The sequence below is a fragment of the Chinchilla lanigera genome, unplaced genomic scaffold (genome assembly GCF_000276665.1).
Source record: "Chinchilla lanigera isolate Chin_1 unplaced genomic scaffold, ChiLan1.0 scaffold00054, whole genome shotgun sequence".
Classification (NCBI taxonomy): domain Eukaryota; kingdom Metazoa; phylum Chordata; class Mammalia; order Rodentia; family Chinchillidae; genus Chinchilla; species Chinchilla lanigera.
In genome coordinates, this window is record NW_004955455.1 from 9,546,732 (window position 1) to 9,562,338 (window position 15,607).

Below are 15,607 nucleotides of genomic sequence, written 5' to 3' on the forward strand. Positions count from 1 at the left end.
TTGGTGACCTGGGTGACCTGGCTTTCCAGGTGACTGGGTTTCAAGTTGGACAGTCCCGAGCACCGCCTCCCCATCTGGGTGACATCCACCTTGTTGTTTCACAGTGGCAAGGGAAGGAACGGCAGAAAACAGGTGACACAGGGAGTCGCAGCCCAGTGTAATCAGCGCAGTGCGGCTGTGAGGAAGGAAGGCGGGCGCAAAGTAAGAGGAGGCACCTGCCTGAGGCCTGCAGCTGGAGGAGGTGGCAACTTACCCGAGAAGAGATTAGCATAGGTAGCAACAAGAGCCCGTATGTACTGAGCACCTACCGGGTACAGGTGACCATGCTAACCACTTCCTCTGCCGTGTGGCTGTAATTGCCCTGTGAATAGATACCGGCACGGGATGCCTTGGTAGTTAAAAGCCCAGATTTTGGAGTCAGATTGCCTGGGTTCGATCCCTGGCTCTGCTTGCTATCAGCTGAGTGAGCCTGGAAGCTTAATGAACCTCTCTGTCCCTCAGCTTCCCCTTCTGTTAAATGAGGGTAATGATGATACCTACCTCACACGATTGTGAGGATTAAGTGGAATGCAGAGATATATTAACAGTTACTAATCTGTAATTATAATGCAATATAGTTATATACTTGTAGTATGTAATTTACATATTAGCATATGTTGTATAATATATAATGTACATATAACACACACTACATATTTATATTTTTATATAATATATAGTATAGCACATAAAATATATGTAATTTATATATCACAGAGTATCATATATAATTTATATATTATATAGTTATGTGTGTCGCCTACATATGTTTATACATAATTTAATATATTGGACATTCACTATAACATATATTTGCATATTAATCTGAAATTAGTATAAGTATGCTATCTGTGTATTAGATGTTTATATTGTGGTAATGCACACATATAGCGGGCCTGGCTTCTAGTAACGCAGGAAAGGAGCCAGACTGTCGCGGAGACCTAACAGACTGCGGGGAGCGGGCTGGGCGCGTACAGGGACCTGCGAGGCCGTGGGGTCACCACCTTGAGCCGCGGTCCCTGCCCCGGGCTGACCCTCCCTCCTCCCCGCAGAGTGGCCGGAGTTCGTGCGCAACTACGCCCCCTGGTGGGCCACGCACACGCTGGACTGGCTCAAGTTCGGCCGGAAGGTGTTGGTGGTGCACTTCGAGGACCTGAAGCAGGACCTCTTCGCGCAGCTGGGCCGCATGGTCAGCCTGCTGGGCGTGGCCGTCAGGGAGGACCGGCTGCTGTGCGTGGAGAGCCAGAAGGACGGGAACTTCAAGCGCTCGGGGCTGCGCAAGCTCGAGTACGACCCGTACACGGCCGACATGCAGAAGAGCATCTCGGCCTACATCAAGCTGGTGGACGAGGCCCTCAAGGGGCGCAACCTCACGGGCGTGCCCGACGACTACTACCCGAGATGATGCCTCGGCGCGGGGGAGGGGCGGGAGCCCTGAGCACGCCCTGGTGACCCTCACTGACCTGTCCTCTCTTTGGTTTGGGGACCTCCCATCCCCCTGGCTGCGGTGGCCTTCAGCGAGTTTCCTGCATGACAGAGGAGGCTCGAGGGAAGACTGTCCAGGCACCCACCCCGCTCTCCACTGCTTCCCCTGGAGATCCGGGCTGCCTGGTTTGGGGCGTTCCGGCCACATGGACCCTTTTCTCTCGCACACCCACCTGCCCCTGTGTCCCTGCCTCCACCACTCTGGGTTCCCCTGCTGGGAGGGCCGGCTCCTCATTCTCACGGAGACGTGCTGGGCCCTGCCTGCCCCCAGCAGCAGTTGCTGAGGACTCACGTGACAGCTCCCCAGGCCTCATCTGTGGGCTGAGATGTGCCCCCCTTTCCTTCTCTGCTCAGGAAGCCCTGGCTCTGTCTGCATCTCAGGCCACCCTCTGTGGGGAAGAAGGACTACTGGACGTGTCCTCGGGGCCTTGGGTGCCTGACACTCTGGGTAGAGTGAGGAGACAGTGGTGCTCACGGGAGGTGGACCGGCACCACCACCTGGCACGTCCTTGGCACTGTAAACCCATCCCCCAGCCACTCTACAGCTGAGGAGCCGGCTGGTAGCTTTTCTACTCGAGGGTTCCAATCTTGCGCTGTTCTTCCTCTGTGTCTAGGAGGTGATGTTGGAAGTCCTTTATCCCCCTCCCAGGGTCCCTTGGGCAGCATCGGCTAACCCCACACGATGCCATGCCCAGAGTTTGGGTAAGCGTTAGAGCCCCAGGGACACATCTGTCCATTGTGGGCTCCAACACATCGGTCTTACACTGCCCTCCTGACCCCTACCAGTGGGTCCTTTGCTATTCAGCTGATAGAGCAAGAGTGCTCAAATCAGGTGGAACCACACCCAGCAGAGACTCCTGCTACCTTCCTAGACAGCCAGCCTCCCTTCTTCAGAGCCCCACAGGACCAGCTTCCCCTGAGGGCCCTTTAAAGAATGGGGGTAATGAACGGCTCATCGTTTCCATTAGACCGCTGCTCTCTTAACGCCGAGACACCAAACCAAAGGATTTCTGAGGACCTGAGTCACTGAGCATCTGTTTTAAAGCATTGATCCAGGACCCCATTCTCTCCCAATGGCTTCACACTCAGCCCACGTTTGCAGCATCCCCATCCTGTAGATGCAAAAGCCATAGGTCACAGCCTCTTTGCTCTTCTGTCTGGAGTGCCCCCGGGTAAATGCTCATTCCCAGAGAGCAAAGGGGGTATGGAGAAGGCGAGCGAAAAGAGTATATTTTTTTAGGAGGAATATGACCAATACATTCCGCCCCCTTGGGCCCTGGCCATGCAGAGAGAAGGCACGAGGAGTGGGCCCGAGCTATCCTTCTCCAGGATCCCCCATCTATAGGATTTGGGCCACCCCATGGCTCAGCCCGTGGGCTCTGAATGTATTTTGTACCGCATTTCTTTCCCCCAGCTGATTTCTAGTCTTTCGTGAAGCTGTGGAGAGCTTGGCCTCCCTTCTCACACGGAGACCAGCTCTCTCTGGAAGACTCTTGGTCCAAGAGCTGGGCCAGTTCTTTGCTGGTGGTCCCTCTGGCCACAGGCTTGTGTCTGAAGATTCCTCAGGTCAACACTATCATTAAATTCAAGTTTTGTTGATAATTCTACCCTGTGGTAGAGTGTTATGTAAGGCAAGTTTACAAAGGGGATATTTTCTGTGTGTGTGTGTGTGTGTGTGTGTGTGTGTGTGTGTGTGTGTGGCTGGTATGTCTGGAGATGGAGCTGGTGTGTAACTGCTCCTCTCTTTCTTTCTTTCTCTCTCTCTCTCTGCCTGATGAAACCCTATTTCCCTGTGGGTATGGAGATCAGACCATTCTTAATGTGTCTGCATGTGGAATTGTGTGTGTAGAGGGAAAGAACTGGTGTGGGTGACCTGAGGTGTGAGAGGCTGTCAGTCTGTTTAGGGCACATCTGCCTTCTGTGTGTACCTTTGTCCTTGGTAACTGTAAGGGGTGAGGGCAGACATGGGCTGGAAGAGACAGCTACCGTATGAGGAGGTCAGCTATGGAAGGTGGCCCTTCTGTATACATGTGTGTGTGAGTGTGTGTGACAGAGAGGGACCCTAGTGTGTGCTATGCACACGTTTTTGCAGCAGGGAAGCCAGTGAAAATGCAAGAGCACAGACAGGCCCCTCTGTCCAGTGGTGTGTGTGTGGCAGTAGGGAATGCTTAGCCTCAGCTTCCAAAACCTCTGATATAGCTGAAGGAAGACCTTGGGTTCACTTCTTTCACTCACTGGAGAGGTTTCTGAGAGAGGTACTGGTGCCCGGACAGTTTCCCAGCCCAAGAGAGAGACAAGATTTTAGATCCCACCATATGGGTGTTAAGGGGAGGGGGAGCAGGGACATTCAGAAAAAAGAGGGAAGGGGAGAGCTCAGGACTCAGGGTCCTGGGGTTCATAAATAAGGAGGAGAAAAAAGATCCCAAGGGGAGATGCCACATGGCAATGCCAGCTGGCTCGTAGAAACCATTCTGGGATGACTGAGCTCTGATCTGAGCTCCAGCCTGCACTCTGACCCCTGGTCACACACAGAGCCCAGTGCTAGACCCTTAAACCTGAGTCATGATTGAACCCTGATCACACCCTGAGCTCTGATCCTGGACATATACTGACCCACTATCCTTGTCTTGCTCTGATCTTTTATCCAAAATCCACATGGACTGAGTCCCAGATCTGGTTCTGTGAACACTGATCCCTGACCCTGGTATTGATTACACCTCAGCATAGGCCTTAGATTGGACCCTAGCCTGACCCAGGACAAATGCTGATAGTGTCTCTTGACTGAGTCCTAATCTTTGTCACTTGAGCTCTGATTCTGGCCACACACTAAGCCCCATCCCACTCTGGAGGAGTTTTAATCTTGATCACTCTGAGCCGCAGCCTGATCCTACACTGCACCTCGACTCTGGTCCCAGGCTGAGCCCTGGACTGACGTGCCAACTTCCTTTTCCCTCTCTAAATATCATCGGGAGTCAAGTTTTCCCAGCCTGAAATGAGGGACACCATGAGGCACCCAGCTTTCCTGGATCCTCCCAGGATCTCAAAGATTTTTGTGCCATGTCCAGCCCCCCACTCCTCCCCACCACAATTGCCATAGGGAGGGGGCAGCTGCTATGCAACCTCTTTAGGCCAAAGTTGGGGCTGACATGGGCAGCTTGCCACTCCTTCTTTGGCTGATGGCTGCCCTTTCTACCACACTTCATCATTGGCAACCAAATGTTTGTATTTCAGACTCAGAACTGAGTCATCCAAAACAAGTTTATTGAGCATCTATTGCATACCAGGCATTGGTTCCTTTTTGAGGGACTGAAAGAAAATGTCATTCCCCATTCCTGCAGAGTTTACATTTGATGAGTACAAAGTAGATATCTGTAAAGTGATCAGAAAGATTTTGCAGAGATGAGAATGGGACAAAGAAGATAAGGATGGAGGGCTTGGGCCACTCCCCACAATCCCCATGAGGTAGATGGAAGAGAGATTATAGGTCTTTTCTAGAGGGGGAACAAGGTGTCCAGTAAGAGTCCCAAGCCACAGAGATTCACTGCAGAGCTGAGGCCACTACCCCTTCCTTCCAGGGCCTAGAGGTCCGTCCCATGTGCAGAAAATGACAGGAAGAAAGGTTATGGATCCCAGCGGTCCCCAGTGCAGGTGACATGCCTGGCCTGGATGCTGGATACTGCATACTCTTGTCCTGCTGTACCCTCAGTGTGGCCCCAGGACTTGACAGCAAGCAGGGCTCAGTATCTGCTGATTGCTGAAATTCATTCCACATTTCTCCAATAACCCTGGAGGTGGCTGCAAAGTTCTCAAGTGAACAGTGTGGGAAGGGAGAAGAGGAAAATAAAGGGGGAAGCCGGGGGTTGGGGTGGAGCATTCTGTGTGGACCCATCAGCTTCCGGAGCCCGGGCCCCTTGTGTGCTCATTTTTCTCTCCTGTATTGCTTTCTTTCTCTCCCCATTCCTCCTCTCTTTCTGTTTTTCTTTACCCTGCCCTCTGCTCTTAATCTCCTTCTTTATGGTCTAATTTTCTCCACTTGCCCATTAACCACCGTTCTCTGTTGTCTTTCTACCCACATGCTCTTTTCCCCCCTCACTTCCTCTCTCCCTGCTCCCCTCATCTCATCTTTTTCTCCTTCTGGTTTGCTGCCTAGGTCTTCCTGATTGCTGCAAGCGCCTCTCCATCTCCTCTTCCGCTCTGAGCTCTGTCTCTTTCTCCTTCCCCTTCTCCCTGCCCACCCCTGCCGTCCTCTCCCATCTCCTCATTCTAGAGAGTGCGGGTGACTCTGCAAGATCCAGACACAGTGAGACAAATGGGTACCCAGGCTGGTAACCAAGGAAGTGGTTTCCTTAGCAACAGAATTTGCAGGCACGTGCTGCAATGCCCTGTCCCCTTCACTATTACAGGAAGGAGAGAGAGGGAAAGAGAGAGAGTGAGAGACACAGAGAGACAGAGGGAAGGAGGGAGGGAGGGAGAGAATCTGGATGGTATGGGGTGGCAGTAAACCTTGAGATAGTTGTATCCCACTGTAGGATGAATGATTTTTACAAGAAGGCACAGTGGTCTGACACCAGCTCTTACTTTAGGGAAACTCAAAAGTATCAGAGTTGGGACCAGAAATGGGCATGTAAATGGGGGCGAGCTGGAGGTAGGACCCACAGCACTCAGTGACAGGTTGGATGTGGGGAGGAAGAAAAAACAAAAAAAAAGGCAAATGACCCCACAGTGCTGGCTCAGGCAGCTCCCCAAAGGGGAGTTTCCATTGACTGAGACTGAGAATCCAAGACAGAGGAGTGGATGAGGGAGGGGAAGATATTAAGGTGATACAGCTCCCTGTCCCCAAGAATTCATCTACCCGGCAAGGGGAGGGGAGGGAAGGGAAGACTCAGAGACAGATGCAGAAATAACTCATTCAGTTCTCGCTAAATTGGCAGCTGGGTGAGCAGGAGAACAAGAACAGAACATCCCTGAAGGTGGGAGAGGCTTGGAGAAGTTCAGTCATTTGCTTTAGGGACAGAGAAGTCTGGGACAACCCTGCGATTCTAAGCTGGGAATGATCCAGAGCCTGTCTGGAACGTAGAAGAGAAAGAAGCGGGTATAAAATGGAGAAAGAGAGAGATTTAAATCCTTGATCTGGCACTTTTTCCTACTGGGAAAACAAAAATATGTTCAATTTTAGAGAAATGAGAAAGAGAGAGGAGGGAGACAAAAGCGCCTACTGTATGATTGCTTCGGCGGCTATAAATAACTGTCCCCAAAGAAAACATCTGCCAGGATGCATTCCCTTCCAGAGCAAAGAATTGCGCCCCCAGTCCATGTTGATATTTAAGCGACTCGGAGGGATGTGGGAGGGCGAGGGGCCAGGGGCAGCAAGTGGATCAGTGTAACATGGAGATCTGGCCTCCTTTCCCCCAAAAGCAATAAAACGTGCAGGCGAGGAGGGCTGTAAATCTGGATGATGATAATATCCGTCCTCGCAAAAGCAACATGTTTATTTATCATGTTTGTGGGTTTACTATCGCTCCTCAAATTTACAGTCTGCAATCTGCCTGCGTGCAACGGGAGAGACTCAGAAATGAGGACAGCCCCGGCAGAATGCGGAGGAGGAAGAAATGATAAAATATTTATCCCCTCGCCCCACTCCCACCCCTTGGCTGCCTTAAATCCAATTTCAAACAAAGGTGGTGATTTATCTGAGCGGGGCCTTGCAGCTCTTTCGGGCCGCCAACAGCTAATTGAAACGAGCAGTTATTACGGAAGGAAATGTGTTGCGACAAAATGATGTTAGTGGGTTCTAGAATCATTTGCTGAACAATGATGGGAATGGATAGTCGGCCGAGAGTGACAGAGAGGGTAGCACTTGGTGGTGACCAGATTTCTGTGCACCCTCAAGCGGAGGACAAAAGGGAAGAGAGAAATTCCTTTCTGAGATGGGAGTTAGGGACCCAACCCATAACACAGTTACCTGGGCTTCCTGAGGTTTAGCCTGCCCAGGCTTAGCTCAGATCTTCTGAATCAGATGTTCCAAAAGATGGGGCCAGGGGTCCACCTGTGTCTTCCAAAGCTCACCAGGTACAGGGACCCCTGCAGTAAGAAGGGGATGGGACTGATGCTATGGGCTAACTCTGAGGCAAGCTGTGTGTTGTTGACCCAAACCATCTGGCCCAAACCATCATCACAACAGGAGAGGACAGAGGATTATCACCATCACCCAAACCTTTCCATGCATTACAATCCATGCCTCCTTAAAACTAACTCAATATCTGGCACACAGTAAGTGCTAGGTAAATGCCTGTTGATTGTCTCAATAAGTGAATATTGAGATTCACCTTTTAACAGATATTGAGAGAAGAGCTAGAGTCACCAGCCAAAGCTGACTTGAGTTTGTCCCTTAGTGGCCCTGAAGTTTATCTCCAGCAAGATTGAATGTTTTCTATTCTCTCACCCCACTTAGACTCCCACAGCCAATAAATGGTGTGTGCAGTTCACTCTCCTGGTCCTCAAGACCCAACTGTACACATCTCTTCCCAAATTCACAGGAAGTGATGTCACATGGTGTGTTACTCAAACTACCAGAGACGAAGGAGGAGGAAAGAGGAAAGACGTTCTTCGGCTCACAGCTTTAGAGGGTTCAGTCCATGACTGGCTGCTTTGAGGCCTGTGGTGAGGCCGAAATATCATGATACAGAGCATGTGGTGGTGGTGGGGTTACAAAAAGCCCCTTCCCCAAAACTCATTAATAGATGAATCCATAAATAGATGAATCCATTGATGGGGTCAGAGCCCTTGCGATCCGGTCACCCCTCAAATGCCGCACCTCCAAACACCGCTGCACTGGGGACTAAACCTTGAACACATGAGCTATTTTATTTTTATGTTTATTTGTATTTGTATGTGTTTACAATACGAGTGATTACGATCCAAACCATAACACATGGGTAGCTTGGAAGTGACCATGGTGGGAATATTTATACTGCAGAAAGAATAGCAAATGCTACAAATCAATTTTGGTTTTGGTTTTGTTTTGTTTTTGTTTTTGAGAAGCAGCTGCTAAGTACTTGCCAGCACACTACTGCCCATCCAGCACACCCCCACACACCATCCTGTTTCTTGTCTGTACTCATACTGTGCCCGTGGCTTGGAAAGCTTTCATCTGGCTTATTTCTTGGCCTCCTTAGGACTTGGTTCAGGCTCATCCTTTCTGAGGCAACCTACCATAATGACAAAGAAAAAGCTTAGTTTTTTCCTCTACCCAACTTAATCACAGTTCTGAATGTGACAATTATGATGTCTTGAGATGGGAAGAGAGAGACAGACAGACAGACAGACAGACAGAGAGACAGAGAGACAGAGAGAGAGAGGCACACATGCAAGCACAAACTTATATGTTGCCCCAATAGGGTGAAAACCAAGTCTTCATCTCCAGATTCCCATATATCTCCTAGCACAGACTAGGAGATGTGGAAGTTTTCATATAATGACAGAACAAATACACCAACTATACTCACCACTGTTCCCCAACTGTTTGGTTCTCACAAACTCGGGAGTCAGTGGATAGAAGGATCCGCCTACCTACACACTGGCCAAGAAGAAATGGAAGTGAGAAATTATAGTCATGGTGATTCTGGTAAGGAGACACTAAATACTATGTCCTAGCATTATGCCAAGAATTTCACATGTATATCATCCCCAAATCATAACCAGAACGCTAAGACACAGGGATTCATTCTTCCCATTTTATAGTCATGGAAACCAAGACTTAGGTGAAATACCATATCCAAGATCACACAGCTTTGAAAGGATATAACTGGTCTGAGAACCAAGTAGTCTGGTTTCAGAGTCCCTGCATTTAACCATTGTGCTGCATCCTAGGGGAAGGACTTAATCCAGAGCCAGGAAGAAAGGAGTGGGTCTGGAAAGATACCAGGCAGGGCTGCAAGGAGGAAGCATCTAGCAAGGAACAGACTGTTTTTCGGAATACGAGATGAGGGAAGAAAACAAATCATACAAAGAATTGGCTGTCCTGGGAATATTTAGACCCCTGAGGACCTAATTTAAGAAGTTAGAAAAAATCTAACATAATTTAGATTTTTTGGTTTCCAAATTAAGGCAGTGGGTCCTATCCTCAGTCAAAACCAACCTGAAATGTTAATTCAGTGGTGGAGAACTTATGGCACACATGCTACCATAGGCTGCTTGTATTGTTCAAAGTTCTACAAGGTTCACCATCACTGCCCTAATCTCTACACAGTGATCCTCAACTAAGCATGGCTTTACGTCTCAGGGAACTTTTAGCAATATCTGGAACTGTTTTTTCTTTTCACCACTGGGAGGGAGACGTTGGTGGCATTGAGTGGGCAGAGGCCAGGGATGCTACTCAACGTCCTACAATGCACACAACCCAAGGGGTGAGATGAGATGGAGACCAGCCCCCCAGAATGATACAGGCTGGGAGTTGGTGGTCCAGGCACCTTTGAGCTCTTAGCTGCAAGATTAGTTCACAGGTTCTCATGACAACTGCCAAGCAATGATCTTTTATTCCACAACTCAATGGTTTTCTCTAAATCCCTGTCTCCACTCACACCACACCACACAGACAAAGAGGCAGTATCTTCCTAGGCAGAAACGGTACAGGAGAAGGGAGCATGGACCAAGACCCTTCCATTGTGACAATGGGAGCAGGAAATTTGGGGAAAGGCAGAGAGGGGCTTAACACTACAAAGGTCCAATGATCAGACACAGAAGGCACTGGGAAGGGAAGAAGTGTTTTCAGGCCAGCTTAGAAATCTGATGAAAGGCATAAATTGCCCCCAGAAAAATGTGCGCATGTGCACAGAGTTTGATGTATGGTTTCAAGAAACATTAATACCCCTGGGTCCTAAATGAGGAAATTAGAAATCATTGAATCCAGTGGCTCCCAAATTAGGGCAGTAGATCTTTATCTTCAGTCAAAACCAAATGTGAGGGCTAGGGATATTGCTCAGCGGCATAAGTGCTTGCCTGGCAAGCCTGAGGTCATGAGTTTGATTCCCGGTACAAAAAAAAAAAAAAGTGAAATATTGACCTCTAATACAATGGCTGTCAATCAGGCATTGTTTTGTACTCCAGGAGATCTTTAGAAAAGTCTGGAGATATTTTGGGTCTTCAGAACTAGGGGAGAGGAGGTGCTCTTGGCCTGTAGTGGGTAAAGAGTAGAAATCCACTCAACATCCTACCCTGCAAATAATAACCCACCACAACAAAGTATGGTTGGATCCCAAATGTCCATAGTGCCAAGGTTGAGAAACCCTAGTGTAATATAATAAAGGGAGCTGCTCAAGTGGTGAAGTAACTGGGAAGCAGGCATGGAGCCCCTCTAGCATCACACAAACCTGATTTAGATTTGACTCAGCTAGGTGGCCTAGAGTCACCTGCCACACATCTTTGAGCTGTACTTTCCTCAGTTTTGAAATGGAGGAGGTCATCACGGAATTTAACTTCTGGGCTGATTGTACTATGTACAGAGGGGAATAAAACAGCAAAGCACTGTTAGCAGTAGTACACTTGTGCCTCAGTTTATGAACGTAATTTTTCTTATGATTTTGGAGAAGGTGGCTGTGCTTATGTGGGGAAGATGGCCATGGTCATATTTGTCACCCTATTCTGAGTTTGTGAATGGAAACAAAATTTTGCTGAATGCTTTTGTTTGTGAACTGAATTGTTTGCACATGGAAGCATTTGTGAACTGAGGTATTACTGTATTATTATTATTAGTAGTAGTAGTAATAGTCTTGTGGAAGATGTCACAAACAAGACAATCAGTTCCTAAATAACTCAGAGAAATATTTATGACTGGCTAACTTGAGGGATCAAGGACATGATTAAGCTGAGAAATACCTTGTCAAGCTATCGTATTAAAGTGATTGGCTAGTTTTTTCCTACAGTTTATAAACTAACCCTAACATGTGTGAACTTCTCCCAACAGTCAGGGCAGTCCTGTCACAGGAATACCTTGAAGAAGCCAGACAACCACACCCAAGGATGTTGGGTTTGTATAAAATTCCACCTTATAATTATCTAGCTATATTTCCTATTATCACCTGTTCAGAGCCCAGCACTCATCTTCAGAGTGAATCTCAATTTAAGAAATTTAAGATATTTGCCCATTTTTGCTTGGGATCCCCTAAAAGCAGAAAACTAGGCAAGAATGTGTGTACAGGTCATAATTAAGAGATGACCTTGGGGAGCACAAGTAGTGACACAAGAAAGAGATAAAAAGCATTGTAAGGTGTAATTTTAAAGATCATGACTATAGGTCATGGCAGTGTGATTCTACCAGGATCTCCTAAAAAGTGTATAAACCTGTCTTAGTCACTTCCCGTGTCACTGTGAAAAAATCCCCACACCCCTGACTTAAAAGAAGAGAGGTTTATTTTGGCTCATGTTTTATAAATTTAAATACATAATTAGCAGGCTCAAACACAGAAACTGTATGGCCTAGGCAGAGGAAAGTTGCTCACCTCACGACAGCAAGGAAGCAGAGAGAATGCAGGGAGCCTGGGAAGGAGACACACACTTCCAGGTAATGCCCCCAGTGACCCACCTCTTCTAACCAAATGCTGGCCCCTAATATCAAATTTAACTATAGTGCTCCCATGATTCAATTAGCTTTCAAAAAGCTCTACCCATGAGCATATGAGGTTTGGGGCTATGTCTAGATATAATCTGTAACAAGACTGCTGTCAGAATCATCTGCTAGAAGAGATAAGAGTTTCTATCAGCTCTCTACCTTCATTTGTTGAGAATTGCCCATGGGTCTAAGCTGGTAACCTCCCTTGCAGGAGCTTCAGCAAGGTACAACAGAAGTTTAAGACACTGGAGAGGCCCAGGATCAAAATCATGGTTCATGACATATGCTTGACATGAAAGAAGAAGTGAGTGGGAGAAATCATTGAAATCGGAAGTTGACAGGTGCAAGTTCAAGCGCAGATGGACTGTTATACCAGATGCTATTACAGGCACATAATTCCTGGGGTTCTTCCTGGGCTCAAGTCTCACTTTTCCCAACTATGAAACTCCAAATTTCAGTTTTCTTCTTACATAGAAACAGTGATATCTGTTTCACAGAGCTGTTGGGAGAATGGGGTGAGCTTATGTTTGTAAAGTACCTGGCAATCATATTGTGTCATGTAAATACACTATTACAAACTGTAGGTTCTCAGTAAACAGGAGCAACACCCTTATACTTTCATTAACCTGTTTGCCACAATTTATGCCAAGTACTGGATAAACTTACAGGAAATGAAGGCTGGCAACTCTGCTGGTCAGCTTTTTGTTACTGTGAGAAAATACCTGACATAAATAACTTGTAAAGAGGAAAGGTTTGTGCTGGCTAACGGTTGCAGAGGCATCAGTTCATGGCCACTTGGCCCTGTTGATTTGGGCTTGTGGTGGTGCAGAACATCATGGTGGGAGTATATAGAGGAGGAGGCCACTCACCTCATGACAGCTGAGGAGGAAAGAGAGATAGGAGAGAGCTGGGATCTCAATATTCCTTCAAGGCCATGCCCCCAATAACCTAACCTCCTTCCACTAGGCCTTACCTCTTAAATGTTCCACCGTCTCCCAGTAGCACCACAAGCTGGAGACCACGCCTTTGGAGGATACTTCCAAAACAATAAACAGATTGGCAGGAAAGGAGGGTAAATGATCTTCCATTAGAAGATCTCTTCAGGGTAATCCCCAGGTTCCTGTCAATGGTTCATATTTGGTGCAAGTTCCAATGATATTGTTCATCTCATGAAGACAAAAATCTTTTAAACTTTTTTTCCAAGCAGAAAAGCCAGCAGAGCATCTTCGCTAGATCATACAACTCCAATAGCCAAAGGACTCAGATGAACATCACAAATAGGTTAAGTGCACACAATTCCACATACTGAACACATAAATACACACACACATGAATTCTTCATTTCCACAGAGAAGTAGATTTTCCTCCTGTAGTTTTCTTGAAACATGGAGCTTTCACCAACTTTGTTAATTGTCACACTTTTAATAGAGATGTGCCAAGAAGTATTTCTCTACTCCAAGAAAAATATACAGGCATTGTATCAAGTGGCAGCTGACTGTGTTGAGGAGGCGAAAGAGAGTGTTGGAGACTGTGATTAACTGGAGATACTGTCTCAGTGACATCACAATAAATGAAACAGGGTACTCAAAGAATCAGTCCTACTGAAATAAGCCTAAGCACATGAAGACTGACAAGATCAGTTTTTTTGGAGCTCTGGAATTTAATCCAAAACATATATCAACCTGGGAAATGTTTAATGAAATAAAGAAAAACTGAATTTCAGCATCTAAGAAAATCTCCATCAGGTCACTGGCTTATCACTAAAACGATGGAGCAGGAACCACACATGACAAAGAATACAATCTGTGCAAAAAGAATTTGGAAAAGTCAGTAGGCAGACAGTCTCAGCCACCCCACCAGCCAAATCAACAATAGCAATTTCTGGGAAAGGGAGAGAATATGATTTCCAGAGTTATAGATTATAATATGCAAAATGACCAGTTTTCACAAGGCATGCAAAGCAGTGGGAAAAACAAATATGCCACGTTCAAAGGGGAGAAAAATAAGTTGACAAAAATCATCCTCGAGGAAGCCTAGATATTGGCCTTACTTGACAGCAACCTTAAATTAACAGTCCCAACTATGTCTAAGGAGTTCAAGGAAACCATGAACAAGGGAATCAGGAAAATGATGTATGGACTAAATGAGCAAAAACATAGAAACTATATAAAGGACCTGGCTAGAATTTCAGGACATAACAGGTACAATAAAATGTGCAATAACTGAAATGAAAATTCCACTACTAGTGTTCCTAAGCAGATTTGAACAGGAAAAAGAAGAATCATTGAATTTGAATTCTTTTTTTAAAAAAATAGCACTAACTAGTCTGGGGAATAGAAGAAAAAAAGTGAAGAAAAGTGAATAAAGTCTACAGAACCTGGACAACACCATCAGGTACAACAACATGAATTATGGTAGTCTCACAAAGAGAGGAGAGAGAAATAGAAAACATAGTCAAAGAAATAATGGACAAAACTTTCTAAATTTGATGAAATACATGAATTTACACATCCAAGGTATTCAATGAACTCCTTGCAGAATGAATCCAAAGAACTTGCATCCATCATATCATAATCAGATGGCCAAAAACAAAAAGAATCTTGCAAACACAAGATAAGTGACTCACCACATACAAGGAATTCCTAATAAGATTAACGGCCAACTTCTCATTAGAAAACATGGGAACCAGAAGGCAGTGGGATAGCATGTTCAAAGCCCTAAAATTAAAAAAAAAAAAAAAAAAACAAAAAAAAACACAACTTGTCAAGCAATAATTCTACATCCAGAGAGTACCCTTCAAAAATGTGGGAGAAATGAAAACAGTGCTTAGGATCTGCAGGTAGAACATGGACAGCTCATCTCTATTCCACTGGGCACCACCTGGGAGCTGGAATCTCCCGAATCCTCACCCATCAGTGGCCTGAAACATCTGGGCCATCTCTCTCTCTCTGTCCCCAGGTAGTCTCCCTTATAGTCTTTCCATCATGTAAGCTTCAGACAAGCACCTCCTACTGGTAGTCAAGATCCCAAGGCATGTGCGCCAAGAGGTAAGAAGGCAGGTGGAGCTGTATTCCTTTGTAAGACCTAGCCCCTGAAGCCACTGAGTCACAGCCCCACCCAGACCAAGGGGAGGGAACATAACCCTACTTTTGATGGGGAACTATGGACATCTCATTGTACAAGTAGTGGGTGGGGTGGAAGCATCCATTAGTTTCTACCTGCAGGATTGACTGTGGCCTTACCAATTAGTCAGTTTAGCATCTCTGAGTAATACAGTCTGTCCTGTTGGCAGAAGGAGAATAGACTTTGGGGGTAACTGCTCCTGGGCTTGCCCTTGGTACAACTTCCTGTGATTAGCTTCAAGGTGCCATGGAAGAATGGTCATGGGAATCAAAGGTGGAGGAGACTTTGAAGTAGTGGCCAGTTTCCAGGTGCTAGGTGACATCGGGATGCCCATCTGGATATACTTTCCTGCTT

General features: G+C 46.7%; 1 protein-coding gene across 2 annotated transcripts in view; it reads left to right on the forward strand.

Annotated features, from left to right (window-relative positions):
- Positions 1–3,131, forward strand: part of Wscd2 (WSC domain containing 2) — a gene marked incomplete in the record, with an annotated part of 116,235 nt that extends 113,104 nt beyond the window's left edge. For both annotated transcript variants that reach the window (XM_013520455.1, XM_013520454.1), the window contains 1 exon segment: positions 1,092–3,131. In XM_013520455.1, the coding sequence (XP_013375909.1) occupies positions 1,092–1,444 (353 nt within the window).
- Positions 3,132–15,607: the final 12,476 nt, after the last annotated feature.